Raw genomic sequence first — 16719 nt, 5'->3', positions numbered from 1 at the left:
ATTTGAACTCAAGGCCCCCTCAATAGCTCAACACGCCACTTGCCTCCTTGCCACAAGCTCTTTTGTGTCACAAAATATCCTCAATTAATTGTAAGGTCTATAGGCCAAAGTCCAGGCTCCTTTAAAAGAAAATCCAAAATAAATTGTAAGAGCCAAGACTTGAACCCAGGCTCCCTTGCAACCTTAACGACACCACAACGACTAGACCACATGCTCCCTTGTGTCATTTATTTAACACAATAATTTAAAAAGTCTACTTTCAAGCATCTAGAGTTTTATTCACTTAAAACCAAAATTTTTTCTAAAGCCCAAGTTTGAACCCAAGATTTCTCCAACACTTCTCAGGGCCATTAACCACCAAAGTAGACATTTAATTGTGTCATTCACTTGCACAACTACATTCCAATTACTACAATACGTGAAGCCCATTTCTTCTAGGCCCAAATTCAGGGCGTTACAACTTTACTCCCTTAAAGAAATTTCTTCCTCGAAATGTCCAGCTATCCAATAGTCGCACAAACCAGGTTACACCACTACGCTTCTATTGTGCACTCTAATTCTAATTTTAAAATAGATAAATAGTACACTATGGATAAAGTATGTACCAGTATTCGCATCTGGAGCGCCTTCGTCTTCTCGGCGGCATACTGCATAAAACAAAGTTGGCTTCCTCGCTACAGTATGACCAGCACCTCCTCTTGGTGCTCCATGACCTAAACCGTTTCCACCCCTGGCCTGATCATGACATCTAGGCGGCTGCTGACCACCCCTCGATGGTTGTACATTACCCATACTAGCAGCTCACGCAAAATCTAGCCTCCGAGGACACTCTCTGAAACGGTGCTCCATCAATCTGCACCTTAAATATGCTCTAGTCTTTTTCCAGCACTCGCCAAGATGACTTCTCCCACAATCTGCACAAGGCTGTGATCCCGTAACAACAACAGGGGCCCTAACCCGAATTGGCCCTTCCATTCTGGCATTTTTCTTAGGCCTCTAATCAGAATTGGAGGTCTCCAAAACCCTCTTATCTCCGCTCCTTTCTTTTTCCCGATTCTGATGCTCGGCATGCTTTACCTCCTCAGCAATCTTAGCTTTCTCTACTAACGTTGCAAAGTCTTGCTCCCTCTGTGGAGCTATCAACACTCAGAGTCTGTCCCTGAGATTGTCCTAAAACCGAACACAGCGGTCGTTTTCTGTTGCTACTATTCCTTGGGCATACCGGCTAAGTCGTAAAAATTTTGCCTCGTACTCAGCCACAGGTCCGTCACCTTGAACCAAACTCAGGAACTCCTTTCTACTAGCGTTCACATAGCTAGCGCCTACATACTTTCCTTGAAACGTGGACCTGAAGAACTCCCAAGTCAATCTATCAGACGAGGTACCCTCTTTTACCATAAGCCACCATTGGTAAGCTTCATCCCTCAGCAAGGACACGGCACCCTTCAATTTTTGTTCTGGCGTGTAGTCGAGGTTGTCCAAAATTCTTTCGATGGCCTCCAACCAGTATTCTGCCACACTAGGGACCACCCTAGAAACTCCCCTAAAGTTCTCTACTCTATGTGGCCGGAGTCGTTCCATAACCGACCCACGGACCCAAGTAACAATACTAGACCCAACAGTACCAGCAACCCTTTCCAAAATATGAAACATCGCCTGGGCCAGTGCATTATTCCCAATAGCTCGGTCGAATGACCCTATCTCAGCCACTGGTGAAGCCTGTGCTTCCCTCGCCTCAACGTCAGGCATGTACCCCAATGCCGATGATCCAGCTCTGGCACCTCTACAGCCTCTGCCGCGGCCTCTTGCAACCCTTCTAGTGCTCATGATTACTTGGTTTAGAAATTTTATGCAATTTAGCTCATAGTTTGAGGAATTGACCAGATTTTTTATGACAGTAGTAGTTAAGAGTTGTTTTCGCAATCGCAGGCTCACTACAGTCTTAGTTTCCTATGGTTTCACAGTTTACTCTAACTAAAGTAGTATGGTTAAATTTCTAAAGTAATCACAGTGTTTCCTAATCACAATGTTTCCTATTGCATAATAATTTAAAAGCAAACAACATTATTAAAAAAACTTACGAATTCGGCATCGGAGACTCGGTGAACAACACTTTTAGGAAACATCTAGTAAAATAGTTCAAATACTCCAAATCTTTTGAATAGTTCTTTCAAAAATTCCATTTTAAAACCCAATCCACAGTCGAGTTTTGCAACTTGACTCTGATACCACTAAATATAACACCCCAAACCTGGCCCAGAAGTTAGGCCCGAATCTGGCGTGTCATATTGAAGTGTTTTTTGAAAACCATGTTTTCATTAGAAACCCTTCTTATTTGAAACGTAGTACATTGAAAACTTATTAATTTTATTCCCAAAATTCCTTTTTGGGTTGCGGAAGCTAATTTTGAAAGTAATTGATTTATGAAAACGTGATGTTTAAAAGTGAAGTTGCGAAAACGTAGTGTTGTGAAAATAGTTGTTGCTTTGGAAAATCAAGATCTACTTCTAACAATTATAAAACATAGTAGATAAAATACCAAATTTTAAAATAAAAACCAGAATTAAGAGAGGCCTTATTACAACCCAAATATAAAAAAATATGCAACAGTAAATAAACAAATCTGAAACCATAAGCAGTGTGTGGCCATCTCCGAGTTCCTCGCAGCGCCGATCGATCTATCGTTGGGGATTACCTGCACAATTAATAAATGGGGTGAGTTTATGAAAACTCAGTGTATAATCCCCTAGCATCCAAACAGTCAGTCAAACAAATAGAATTTAGAACCATTCTGGTCTTGAGCTCTATCCAGTAACAGTACAATCCAATTCAGAATATATGTGGGCGAAAGCCCAGTTCAGTAACATTGGGGTCTCAACCCATCACAATCTCAATTGGGCCTTGCCCATCTCAAAATCAATATCAGTTGGGCCTAGCCCATTTCAATATCAAACACATATGAATAATGCATGATAACCCATCCTGTAATAGCTAGATTTAGGCCTAGTCGGAACAGTGGTTTCAGAACCACTATTTAGATGCCGGAGAAAATTATTTTAATGTTATTTTATGTGATATAGCATGTTTATAATGATGCATAAAAATTTTGGTATATTAATTTTAGCGATTTCTAGTATAATTTTGAAAAAGGAATAAATCACGTAAAAGGTAAAAGTTGTGTTTTGATGCCGAAAGGGGTTAAATTGCTTTGCATCTTAAATTGGGGGTCTTTAAAGTGAAATTTGGCTATTGAAAGTGTGATGGCCGGCTAAGGGAGACAAATTGGTCAAAAAGCCAAAATTTGTGGCTTTTAGGTGACTAAATTGACTAAAAATATAATAAAATAAAGAAAAGAAAAATCTCATCTTTTCTTCATCTTCTCTCCACCGAAACTGGTAGAAAAGAAAGGGTTTAGAAGCTTGAAAATTTCAGCAAAGAAACTCCCATGCTAATGAAGAAAAACGAGATTTGGGCTTAGAACGAGGAAAAATGAGAAATTGATGTTTAGGCCTATTTTACCAATTTGGTATCGAGGTAAGTTGTATGAAAAAAATGCAACATGCTGTTATTATTATATGTCTAATGTTTAAATATTTACATGTATTTTTTTTTATGAAATGGATTCACGATGTCTCGATGTCTCGATGACATTCGATAAAGTTTCAATATGAGATCCCATGTAAGACCATGTTTGGGACATGACATTGGCATCGATATGTGTGATCCCATGTAAGACCATGTTTGGGACATGACATTGGCATCGATATGTGTGAATCCATGAAAGACCATATCCGGGATATGGCATTGGCATTTTACTATGTGTACCAATTTCCCCGAATACCCTTTTGTATTCCAAGTGGTTTAATGGGAAATTCAAAGATTTGAACAAAGCTGTGATAAGGAATGATTATGTTAGGAAGTAGTATAGGTATGTACGCAAAACTCATGACAAATGATTCGGTCTATGATGCACTTTTGGTAAGGTTGCAAATAAGTAAGTCATGTTTATGAGAATGATTTTGTAATGACCTTGAGATTATGGGTCCATGCTTATGATGCATAGCTATGTGTTCTTACCATGATAGATGAAATGATGATGTATTAATTTGGTGAACAATAATTGTGGAAGAGAAAATTAGCTTGGACAGTTTTGGGCTACTGCAGTGGTGTAAATTTGAAAATACACCAAAATTATTAGAAAGTGAGTTAGAGGCTGAATAAAATACGGATTTAAAGCTTATTGAGTCTAGTTTCTTATAAAAGAAACCGTGTAAGAAAAAGAGTTTCCTATAATGAGATATTTGAAGTTTTGTGAGAGAGTCAGAATGACTTCAAACTCCCCAATTCTGATATGAGAAAATCATTATAAATTGTAAAAAAAATAGTTATGAGTTATAATTTATATGTTTACAATAATTAATGAGCCTATTTTCATGAGAAATAGACGAGAACATTATTCGAATCCTATTCTCTGAGATAATTGAACTTTAGTGCAGAAGGGTCAAAACTGTCAGTCAGTGAATCAGGGAGAAATAAACTGTACTATTTGGCTAAACAAAAAATTATGGAAATTTTATTGTAGAAAGGTACCTGAGTCTATTTTCAATTAAAATTAACGAAACTTAATTTTGAGTTTCGTAGCTCTAGATATAAATATTTGATTGACTATTGTACAAGAAGAAAGCTTATCATGAACTTAAGAATATGTTGGGAACATTGATAAATGAGTTGTTTATTGTTTTCATATGAACTTACTAAGCATAAAGCTTACCCCCCTTTCTTTCCCATGTTCTCTAGTGTTGCCAAGTTAGCTCGGGTTGGAGTTCGTCGGAGATATTATAACACTGTCAAGCTATCGCTATTGGTGTAAGTGATTTCAAGTACTTTGAGTCTATGTGTAACACCCCTAGACGTTACGGCCGAATTCAGCATGTCACATGGAGAATGTTACTAAAGAAGTTATGTTTTATCCAAAAATCTTTCTTAGGGTTTGAAGAATGTTTTGTTTTAAGTTAAAGTGAATGGAAGCTATGCACCAGGTAGGAAGCCAGAAAAGAGGAGGTGAGTCTGTTGGACTACTTAAATACCAAGCTCTTCACGGATCCAATCCTAGACATGCACACATCCATTTCCACACTTTAAGCCTGTTACTAGTCCACGAATAATTAATTAAGTTCAAGTCTATTTAAAATATTCATTTTTTTTGAAAACGTTTACATTGCGGAAGCTTTGCTCGGTTATCGTGTTATTTTGAAAACAAGTAACTTTTATAAACCGCGCCCTAGAGCTAACCAATTTAATAACCCAAAATAATAAAAATAATAATAAGAAGAGCGGCCTTATTACAACTTAAACCAGAATAAAAATAGTCAAAATAATAAATGCGAAACTTAAAAAACATAAATTAATCTTCGTGGCCACTCTAAATCCCGCCCAGCTCCAAGTCCACCAACTAGGGCTCACCTGCAAGGATGGAAGAGGAAGGGGTGAGTTTGGAAAACTCAGTGTGTAAGGAAAACCCATCCAAAGCCCAAGTTAGCTCAAGCCCATTGGGCCTAAGCCCATTCAGATAACAGTAGGTATTGGGCCGAAGCCCTTTTCAGAATACAATAAACTGGACCTTGGCCCCATTTTCAGATAACAGTATGGCCCAGAGGCCCATTCCAGAACAGATCAGGCATATTCGTGTATGCAAGCCCAACCCAGCCCATAACCAACTGCTAAACTCCACCCGTACCAACCCTACACTCCATGTGGGTAATAGCTCAACCCACCCAGCCCTACACTCCACAGTTGCAGCATTGCTGCTCAGTTATCAATAAGTTGAGGCAAAGCCTCCAGTACGTGGACAAGCCACTTTCAGTACTTCCTCTATCAGTATCCCAGTCCCATGCATCAGATAATAATAACATGGCATACAGTAAATAATAACAGTCAAACATGCATTCAGGTCAACCTTAACCCTAGGGGTTTATTAGTAATTTTACTCCTAGAGGTAAATCTGTAAATTATCCACCTATAAAGGTATTTCAATAATTTTATCAGTTTTAAGGGGTTTCATGCATATTCCCACCTTTCACGTACTAACAGAAACACTTACCGAGGGTTCGTACCGAATTGGGCCCGTTGGCCCACTATCCCAATTTTGGCCCATAAAACCCAAAAATATCAAAGGCACAGAAATCATGCACTCTGCAGTCTAAACATTGTAGTTTACTAAAAACGTTAATTGATTTACCTCACGAGCATTCGCACACTAGCAAGTCCACAAAATACCAATTTTTCAGCATTTCGGCTTTTCAGCTTTTGCCGATCTAGACTATGAAAGGGTGTCAGTTACATACCTATTTGGACGATATACTGACGAGATCCACACACGAACTGCCTACAATTGGATTACTAACATGTTAATCTAACTATTAAAACGAACTACATATTAACCCCCTTACCATATTCGGCCAAAAACACCTTAGGCACTAGCGATCCTACCTTTGTCGAAATTAGCGACTACGTTTAGATCTAGTCGTTCCACTTGTCCAAGCCTTCGATCAACTGCCTCTAGATCACACTATTACCAAAATAAAATAATTATAGCAACCCTTAGAGCTACAAGCCCAAATCGACAGCCTCCCTAACCTTTAGGGGGTTTCGGCTTTTTCTAAAACCTGAAATAAAGATTGGGTTCGAAAACTTACCACCGGTTCCTTCGATCAATGATTCCAATTAACTCCTACTCGATTCTGATGCATATCTAACCCCTCAAATGATAACAAAAGTCGAGCCCTTAGAGATCTCAGAATTCGGCTATGTAACACCCCGAATTTGGGCCTAGAAGTATTCAGCCTTGAGTCTGGGTGCGTAAGGAGGTTGTATTTAGGTATTTAATTGTGCAATGAAATGACACAATTAAATGTCCGCTTTAGTGGTTAATAGCTCTAAGAACTGTTGGAGAAATCTTGGGTTCAAACCTGGGCTTTAGCAAAAATTTTGGTATTAAGTGAAAAAAAACCTGGATGTTTGGATGAGGGCCTTTTAAATTATTGTGTTAAATAAATGACACAAGGAAGCATGTAGTCTAGTGGTTGTGGCATAATTAAGGTTGTAAGGGAGCTTGGGTTCAAGTCTTAGCTCTTACAATTCATTTTGGTTTTTCTCTTAAATGAATCTGGACGCTGGCACATATGTCTTAAAGTTAATTATGGACGTTTTTAACACAGAAAGAGCCTGTGGTGGAGTGGCAAGGTGGCGTGTTGTGCAACTGTAAGGTCTAAGGTTCAAGTCCTGGGATGCGCAATGGAGTATTTATTTTGCTATTTGAGCGGCGTAGGAGGTGGAGTTGGACTGAAACTCTGTGGTTGAAGTGATCATAAGAATGAGGAATTTTCCTATTGGTTGGGAGTAATCCCACATCGGGAAGCTAACATAAGAGTGGATACGAAGCTGGCTTTAAATAAAGAGAAGCACGAGGAGAGTAAAGGTACCTTTCTTGGCTGATCCCTTTCGCTTTATGGTGTCCTCGTTTGGGTTGGGCGTCGGCTAAGAGTGCTTGGAGCGTGGATTAACTCTAGTCTCCTATCAGGTGTGTATTTTCTCGCTAATCTAGCTGTAGGATGGCTACTTCGGGCTGCGATGGGCCGAAAGAGGTCATGTGGGCCCAATGGGCTTACGGGCCCAATTGGATAAGTTGTTTGATTGTGTAGTAAATATTGGACTAGGCTAGGTGAATCTCATATTTGTGGCTAGATTTGGGCTAAAAAGGCACACGAGCGTGTGGGCCCATTTGGGCCGAGAATATGCTTTAGGCCCATTCATATTGTTATCCTTGTTTAGAATACTTTAGTTCACCAAATTACTAAAATGCCCTCAATTTGTAAAATTACCAAAGTACCATCGATTTATAGAATTACCGTTTTGCCTTCGATTTACAGAATTACCGCTTTACCCTCAATTTATAGAATTACCGCTTTACCCTCAATTTATAGAATTACCATTTTACCCTCAATTTATAGAATTACCATTTTACCCTCGATTTATAGAATTACCATTTTACCCTCGATTTACAAAATTACCATTTTACCCTCGATTTATAGAATTACCATTTTACCTTCGATTTACAGAATTACTGTTTTACTCTCGATTTACAAAATTATCATTTTACCCTCGATTTACAAAATTACTGAAATACCCTTGGTTTACAAAATTACCAAAATACCCCTGGCTTGTAAAATTAACAAAATACCCCTGATTTGTGAAATTATCAAAATACTCTCGATTTGTAAAATATCAAAATACCCCTGTAGGGTAGAATTATCGAAATACCCCTGTAGGGTAGAATTACCGAAATACCCCTGTAACACCCCTTACCCGTATCCTTCGCCGGAATAGAGTACGAGGCATTATCGAGAAGCACGAAACACTTACAGATAATTTAAATACATTTTCATAACAATTTTTTTCAATTTCATACTATTTCATATTTAAGCTTTATTCACCAAAGTATTTGAAATATCATCTTTATGCAAATATCACACATGAGGTACATAATTCCATAATTATGAATGAACACATTTATCAAACATATTCCATGTTTTTATATATATCATAGTTTCATATTTCCATGTATCAATTATCATCACTTTCTCGTATTTTAGACAAATACGTGTAACAATTCATAAATATGCAATTTATTAACTCTTCCTACCAATCACGATTTAAATTGCCAAATCACTTATTGAGCCTAATTTCAATGTTCACTAAAATCTATCATACAAATTTGGATGTACATATTCATCAATAAATTCCATGTACAGATATCATCATATCATATTTCCACATACATTTACTTTCTACATTTATGAATTCAAATAGCATATACAAGACATACCAATGTATTTCAAGTACATTTTCATGATATTTCATTTCGAACTCAGATTATTTCATACTAGAAGTTTTCTCTTTAACTCATTTGGAATACCAATTCATACGGATATTACACTCAAGGCGTAGAAATATATAATCACAAATGAACTCAGTCATCAACCAAGTTTTATGCTATGTCTCATCAACTTGTATTTCCTTATGTCGCATAATTCCATGTAATACTTACCAAACTTCTTCAAATTAGTGAACATCTTACGGAATTGAGTACTTCATTTTCTCGATGCCATAGTTCAACTATGGTCTTACACATTTTCTCGATGCCATAGTTCAACCATGGTATTTTCCTTCAATTCATCTTGTCACTGAACTGAAATGCTCAATTTGATCATTTATTCAATTTTCATGCTTTTACATTATTCACGATTTTATCATCAATACATATGAAATAAAACATCATGAAATTCATAAAATTAACAAATAATCACTAAAATTTTAGCCATATAAACTCACAAGTTTAATTTTTGTATCATAATGATAATCATAATTTCATAATAAATATTCCAAATAAATCATTATATCATTTCTAATTCAACACTTATCGATTATAATCGGGCATGTGATCAATTTATACACGAGTCATTCATATATATATATGTATATTTTTCATCCTCCTCCTCTCCATTCACATCCTTAGTATAAACAACACACTTGTAGGTAACATTATCCATAATTTTCACTATCTACTTATGTGAATATTCAAGCTGCCCATCTGTGTCATAGTCACTAAATTATTTTTATCTTGAGATACAGAACTCCAAATTAAGATCCATAAATTTTCCCAGAAAATAGATTCACATATCTTTTTACCATAAAATTTTCAGAATTTTTGGTTGGATCAATTAATACAGTTTATTCATTGAAGTCTCCCCTGTTCTGCTGTCTGATAGTTCCGACCCTTCTTCACTAAAAATTAATTATCTCCTCGTAAAGTATTTTTTCTCTTGAAAATAGACTCATTCAGGATTCTAAACATATAAATTTAAGCCCCTAATTATTTTTATCCAATTTTGATGATTTTACAAAGTTAGAACAGGGGAACCCGAAATCATTCTGCCATGTCTCACAAAATTCATCATATCTTATGATTTACAATTCCATTGCTTGCATCATTTCTTCTATAAGAAACTAGACTACTGCTGCTGCCCAAAACAGTTTTAGTGCGAAATGTTGATTTCCATTTTGCCCCAAATTTCACAATTCATACAATTCAGTCATTGCTCAATTAACCCCTCAATTAAGATAATTTTCTCAATTAAAACTTTTCCTAGACATTATAAGTTATTTCATAACTATTGAAATTCATAATTTCCACATAAAACTCTAACTTCAAACTATTTTACAATTAGGTCCCAAACATTCACTTTCTATTCAATTCTTTCAAAAAATCAGCATATAAACAATTTGAAGCTCTAACACCATGCCAAATCATCATATACTTCCAGCACATATTCATAGAAACTTTCAATTTCTTTCATAGAATAAAAAACTAATGAATTCAACAAGTGGACCTAGTTGTAAAAGTCATAAAAACACAAAAATTTCAAGAAATAATCAAGAATTTAACTTACTTGAAGTAAAAATATGAAAAACCACCTTAAGGGAACTCTTCCATGGTGTTTTTGCTGATGAGAATGCAGAAAAATAAAGAGAAATCTAGATAATTCCACTTTAGTTCTAGCTTTATTAAGTAAATTTTGCAATTTTCCAATTTTGCCCTTAATTCTCCTTATTTTCTTGCTCATTTCATGCTCTTGCCGTCCAGCGGTCTATTTGCCTTTTAAACCCTCTTTCTTTTATCATTTAAGCTATTTAATCATTTCCCACAATTTTGCATTTGATACAATTTAGTCCTTTTTGTTCAATTAACTATCAAAACTTTAAAATTTCTTGACGAAACTTTAATACTAACTTATTAACATTCCATAAATATTTATAAAAATATTTATGGCTCGATTTAAAATTCTTGAGGTCTCGATACCTCGTTTCCGATTCTAATTATTTTAGTATTTATTTTTAGTACACTATTCACTATTTCAAAAATTTTCCTAACTTCACATTTAACTTATACTCACTAAATTAATAATATTTCCTACTCATTTGTCGGATTTAGTGATCTCAAATCACTGTTCTGACACCATTGAAAATTAGGCTGTTACAACCCCTGTAGGGTAGAATTACCAAAATACCCCTGTAAGGTAGAATTACTGAAATACCCCTGTAGGGTAGAATTACCAAAATACCCCTATAGGGTAGAATTATCGAGATACCCTTGTGGGGTAAATTTACCATTTTGCCCCTAGGCTGTTAAATGACTATTTTGCCCTTGTGGGCAAGTGACTGACTTGGACTGTGTGGTTGATGGATTTGATTGTGAATATATGTTGGTGATATGAATGACTTGACTGTGATTGTTTGATTCAACTATGGGCATGACATTCTGCATACATGACATGTTGCATGGGTTGGGTTTTATAAATGGAGGAAGTGCTAAAAGGGCTATGCCCCAGTTTGCCGAAAAGGGCTTTGCCCCAGTTTATCAAAAAGGGCTTTGCCCTAGTTATTAAAAGAGGCTAGGCCTCTAGTTATATGATAAAGCAACTATGCTGCCAGTGGAGAGTTTGGTTGGGTGGGTTGAGTTATTCCCCACATGGAGAGCTTGGTTGGTACGGGTGGAGAGTAGCGGATGGTGGGTTGAGTAGTCTCCCCAAATGGGCTTGCATACATTCATTGGTATTTCATGTGCTATTGTAATGGGCCTATGGGCCATACCGTTTACAGTAAAGGCTTCGGCCTAGTGATATGAATAATGAAAAGGCTTCGGCCCAGTGATATGAATAATGAAAAGGCTTCGGCCCAGTGACATGGATAATGTAAAGGCTTTGGCCCAGTATATGCTGAGCTTGAATTTGGGCTTAGGCCCAGCAGGCTGATATTGTTTTGGGCTCTGAAAGGGGCTTGTTGCACACTGAGTTTCCAAACTCACCCCTTCCTTAACCTTGCAGGAGAGCCTTGATGTGGGGGCTTGGAGCCGAAGGGGATTCAGAGTGGCTACGGTGATCGCTTTTGGGCTTTTGAAATAAGTGATTGGTTTTCTTTAGTTATCTTATTTATTATTTATTTTTAGGTTGTAATAAGGCGATTTTAACTTTATTTTCTTTTCTGGGATTATTTTTTTTAATAACTTTAAACTAGTTGATAATAATTCAAATGGGCTAGACTTAGGACGCATTTTCAAAACGATACTTGCTTTCAAAATAACACAACATCATGATTATTCGATTTATCAAAGATATCTACTCAAAGAAATTTCAACTCATTGTAACCAAGTGTGGCAATGGTTGTGGGCATGTCTAGGATTGGATCCAATCAAAGAGCTTGGTACTTAAGCAACCTTCATGGCTCACCTCCTCTGTTACGGATTCCTACCTGGTGCCCAGCTTCCATTCACTTTGTAAGCTTAAACAAAAGTCGGTTTATAAAACCCTAAAACAAAACATGAATTCTTAACTTTAATGTGGCACGTTAGATTCGACCATAACGTCTGGGCTGGATTTGGGGTGTTACATTTAGTGGTATCAGAGCCAGGTTACAAAACTCAGCTGTGGTATGGGTAGTAGAAAATTATTGTTATTTTTTTTCTTTTTCCGAAATTTGGGTTTTTCTAAAATTTTGTTTTGAAATTTATCAACAAAACTTGACTTGTTTCTGAAAAGATGTTATTAGAAGTGTGGCACATCGAGTCTCCGACACCAAATCTGTAAGTTCTCTAACTCTTTTTACTGTTATAGATTGAAGTGCTATATTGAGAAACTACTATAGATAGTAACACTATACTGGAACTCTCTAGTTAAAGTAAACTGTAATGCTTGAATTTTGATTTAGTATTTATTTGGTGTGTGTTCTGGAAATGTAGAAATTGTTTGCATATGAAATCTATCTGCTCCGATGGATAAATGTTTTGGGTGTATGTTAGTATTATTAGTATCAGAGTGCATAGCAGAAGTGTGATGGTGTAGTCTGAGAGTGGGAAATTTCGAGGACGAAATTTCTTTAAGGGGGTAGAATTGTAACACCTCGAATTTGGGCCTAGAAGTATTGGGCCTTAAGTGTGGGTGCGTAAGGAGGTTGTATTGAGGTATTTAATTGTGCAATGAAATGACACAATTAAATGTCTGCTTTAGTGGTTAATAGCTCTAAGAACTGTTGGAGAAATCTTGGGTTCAAACCTGGGCTTTAGCAAAAATTTTGGTATTAAGTGAAAAAAAACCTGGATGTTGGGATGAGGGCCTTTTAAATTATTGTGTTAAATAAATGGCACAAGGAAGCATGTAGTCCATTGGTTGTGGCATAATTAAGGTTGCAAGGGAGCCTGGGTTCAAGCCTTGGCTCTTACAATTCATTTTGGTTTTTCTCTTAAGTGAATCTGGACGCTGGCATGTAACATCCTGATTTTCGGGTTTTTCGTTATTCCTGATATTTTAAGTAATTTTTCTAAAATTTGGTATGTGATTATGGAATTCATAATTTGGGTGTGTAAATGGGCTTATGGAAGGCTTATGAGTTAGCCAAAACCCGGTTGAATTTTTAAATTTTAGACTTAGGTGTTAGGGGTTCTGGCTAGGTGCCCTTATATTAAGTTGTGGGTAAAGTGTATCACAAAAAGAGCTGTAGTAAAGCGGCAAGGGTGACGCCACTAAGCTCCTAAAAAGGTGGCGTGTGGAGCATAAGGGAAGACCTGGGATCGATTCCCTGTGTTGGCAAATAAGAGTATTTATTTTTATGTGCAGGAAGGGTAAGTGTTGGAACCTAAGTAGATTCTGTAAGAGGAGAGTTGGATCAAGTCAAACGCATGGATTAAGGAGGGATAAGGGGAGAGGTTTTAGGGATTTGAGAGAAGGATAGAGCTTAGCTGTTTGGAAGGGGTTAGAGAGGGGAATTCGGCCGAAGGGTATTAGGTTAGTAATTTCGGCATTAGGGTCCTAGCTGTGTCGTTTTCTCCTTTGTTTTAGTTTTCTCTTCTTTTTTTTCTTCCCTAGCCGAATCTACCATCCTTCCTCTCATATTTTCTCCCTTTTCTTTTTCAATATCCAGCCTATTACTTTCCTCTACTCATTTATTATTTCTTTCTTTAATCTCTACTTCTGCCGAAATACCGCAAAAAAGCCGAAATCAGTGAAGATAGGTGGGTGCCGATTCTTTGTGTAACATCCTGATTTTCTGGTTTTTCGCGATTCCTGATATTTTAAGTAATTTTTCTAAAATTTGGTATGTGATTATGGAATTCATTATTTGGGTGTGTAAATGGGCTTATGGAAGGCTTATGAGTTAGCCAAAACCCGGTTGAATTTTTAAATTTTAGACTTAGGTGTTAGGGGTTCTGGCTAGGTGCCCTTATATTAAGTTGTGGGTAAAGTGTATCACAAAAAGAGCTGTAGTAAAGTGGCAAGGGTGACGCCACTAAGCTCCTAAAAAGGTGGCGTGTGGAGCATAAGGGAAGACCTGGGATCGATTCCCTGTGTTGGCAAATAAGAGTATTTATTTTTATGTGCAGGAAGGGTAAGTGTTGGAACCTAAGTGGATTCTGTAAGAGGAGAGTTGGATCAAGTCAAACACATGGATTAAGGAGGGATAAGGGGAGAGATTTTAGGGATTTGAGAGAAGGATAGAGCTTAGCCGTTTGGAAGGGGTTAGAGAGGGGAATTCGGCAGAAGGGTATTAGGTTAGTAATTTCGGCATTAGGGTCCTAGCTGTGCCGTTTTCTCCTTTGTTTTAGTTTTCTCTTCTTTTTTTTCTTCCCTAGCAAAATCTACCATCCTTCCTCTCATCTTTTCTCCCTTTTCTTTTTCAATATCCAGCCTATTACTTTCCTCTACTCATTTATTATTTCTTTCTTTAATCTCTACTTCTGCCGAAATACCGCAAAAAAAGCCGAAATTAGTGAAGATAGGTGGGTGCCGATTCTTTGTGACCAGCAACCTTTTCTTTCCTTTTCAATAGTTGGCGTTCAATTCCTTTACCTTTTAGGCATCCGGATTCAAGAGGAGGAAGACTGTGGTAAGTGTTCAAACTCTAAACAATTCCTAGTGTAACTATGGCCAAAAGTCGAAACCCCTCTAGTTTAGGGAGGTGGCCGAATGTGGGTGTAGGCCTTATGGGGTCTTCTTTTAATATTTTTGGTTTATTTATTGAAGGAGCAGCAAGGTGTAGTGTCGACTTGGAGTAGCTTGGATCACCGGAGTGGCTAGACCTAGTCATCAATCGCGACAAAGGTAAGATTCCTAAGGCCATTATGGATGGTGGCCGAATATGTAAGTATTAGTATTAGATGATTTGAGGTTTGGTTCAATTATGTGAAGCTGATTATTAACGATGGATTACAGGAGAAATCGTGTAGGAGATCTCGTCGAGGAATATTGCCAAGCAGGTGTGTAACGAACCCTTTTCATAGCTTAAAGCGATAAATGCCGAAAAGCCGAAATGCCAAAATTCTGGCATTTCGAGGACTTGTGAGCAAGCGAACGCTCACTAGTTAGTTAGAATCGATGAGATGATGATCGGGAATAATGGCAACGGTAAGGGCGTGTTTTTGGCGTTCACGGTAAGTTGGGCCTCGAGGGGCTGAATTAGGGCCCAATAGGCTTTCGAGCCCATTTGGGTAAATTTGGTAGGAAATGGAAATCTGTTAAATTGCATGTTAAGACTGTTAATACTGTTATGGATATAGGCTAAATGGGCTTAGATGACAGAATCGGCTAAGTAGGGCTATTAGGGGTTTTTGGTCCAATAACTCGTTTTCGCTAAAAATGGGCCAGAATCACTGTTTGCACCCATGAATTGTTTGTAACCATTAATGAACATGGAAACCCTAATTTTTGGTAAAATTACAAGATTACCCTTATAATATGAAAATGACCGTTTTGCCCTTAGGTAAAAATGACCATTATACCCTAGGGTTTATATATGAACTTAATGCATGGGATTTTGATAAACATGATATGTATGATATGCACATGACATGTATGATATGCACATGATATGTATGATATGCACACGAGATGTTCATAAATGCATTGGGTTGGGTTTTATATGGATGGAGGAAGTGCAAAAGGGCTTATGCCCCAGTTATCAAAAGGGCTTATGCCCCAGTTATTAAAGGGCTTATGCCCCAGTTATTAAAAAGGGCTTCACCCCAGTTACTAAAAGAGGCTAGGCCTCCAGTTATATGATAAATTAGCTATGCTGCCAGTGGAGAGTTATGGCGGGGTGGGTCGAGTTAATCCCCACATGGTGTGTTGGTTGGTACGGGTGGAGAGTAGCGGAAGGTGGGTTGAGTAGTCTCCCCAAATGGGTTGCATTCTTTCATTGACATTACATGTGTTATAAAAATGGGCCTTTGGGCCACACCGTTTATAGTAAAGGCTTCGGCCCAGTAATATGAAATGTGAGAAGGCTTCGGCCCAGTGTTATGAATTATGAAATATGAAAAGGACTATGGCCCAGTACATGTTTGAGATTGGTTTTGGGCTTAGACCCAACAGGCCTTTATTGTTTTGGGCTCTGAAAGGGGCTTGTTGCACACTGAGTTTCCAAACTCACCCCCTTTCCTTAACCTTGCAGGTGAGCCTTGATGTGGGGACTTGGGCCGGAGGGGATTCAGAGTAGCCACGGTGATTGTCTTTGGACTTTTAAATAAGCGTTGGGTTTCATTAGATTTCCTTTGATTATTACTTATTTTTGGGTTGTAATAAGGCCATTTTAACTTTCCTTTTATTTCTTTTC

The 16719-nt window shown here is 37.5% G+C and overlaps 1 protein-coding gene across 1 annotated transcript; it reads right to left on the bottom strand.

The window, feature by feature from the left end:
• Positions 1 to 1170: 1170 nt before the first annotated feature.
• Positions 1171 to 1827, bottom strand: LOC107920097 (uncharacterized). Its single transcript, XM_016849621.1, has one exon. It carries the CDS (start codon positions 1825 to 1827, stop codon positions 1171 to 1173), a length of 657 nt encoding a protein of 218 aa, XP_016705110.1.
• Between the last annotated feature and the right edge of the window lie 14892 nt (positions 1828 to 16719).

The sequence above is a fragment of the Gossypium hirsutum genome, chromosome A12 (assembly GCF_007990345.1).
Source record: "Gossypium hirsutum isolate 1008001.06 chromosome A12, Gossypium_hirsutum_v2.1, whole genome shotgun sequence".
Lineage (NCBI taxonomy): Eukaryota > Viridiplantae > Streptophyta > Magnoliopsida > Malvales > Malvaceae > Gossypium > Gossypium hirsutum.
Note: the sequence above shows the minus strand (reverse complement) of the source record. Positions and strands in the feature narration are given on the sequence as shown.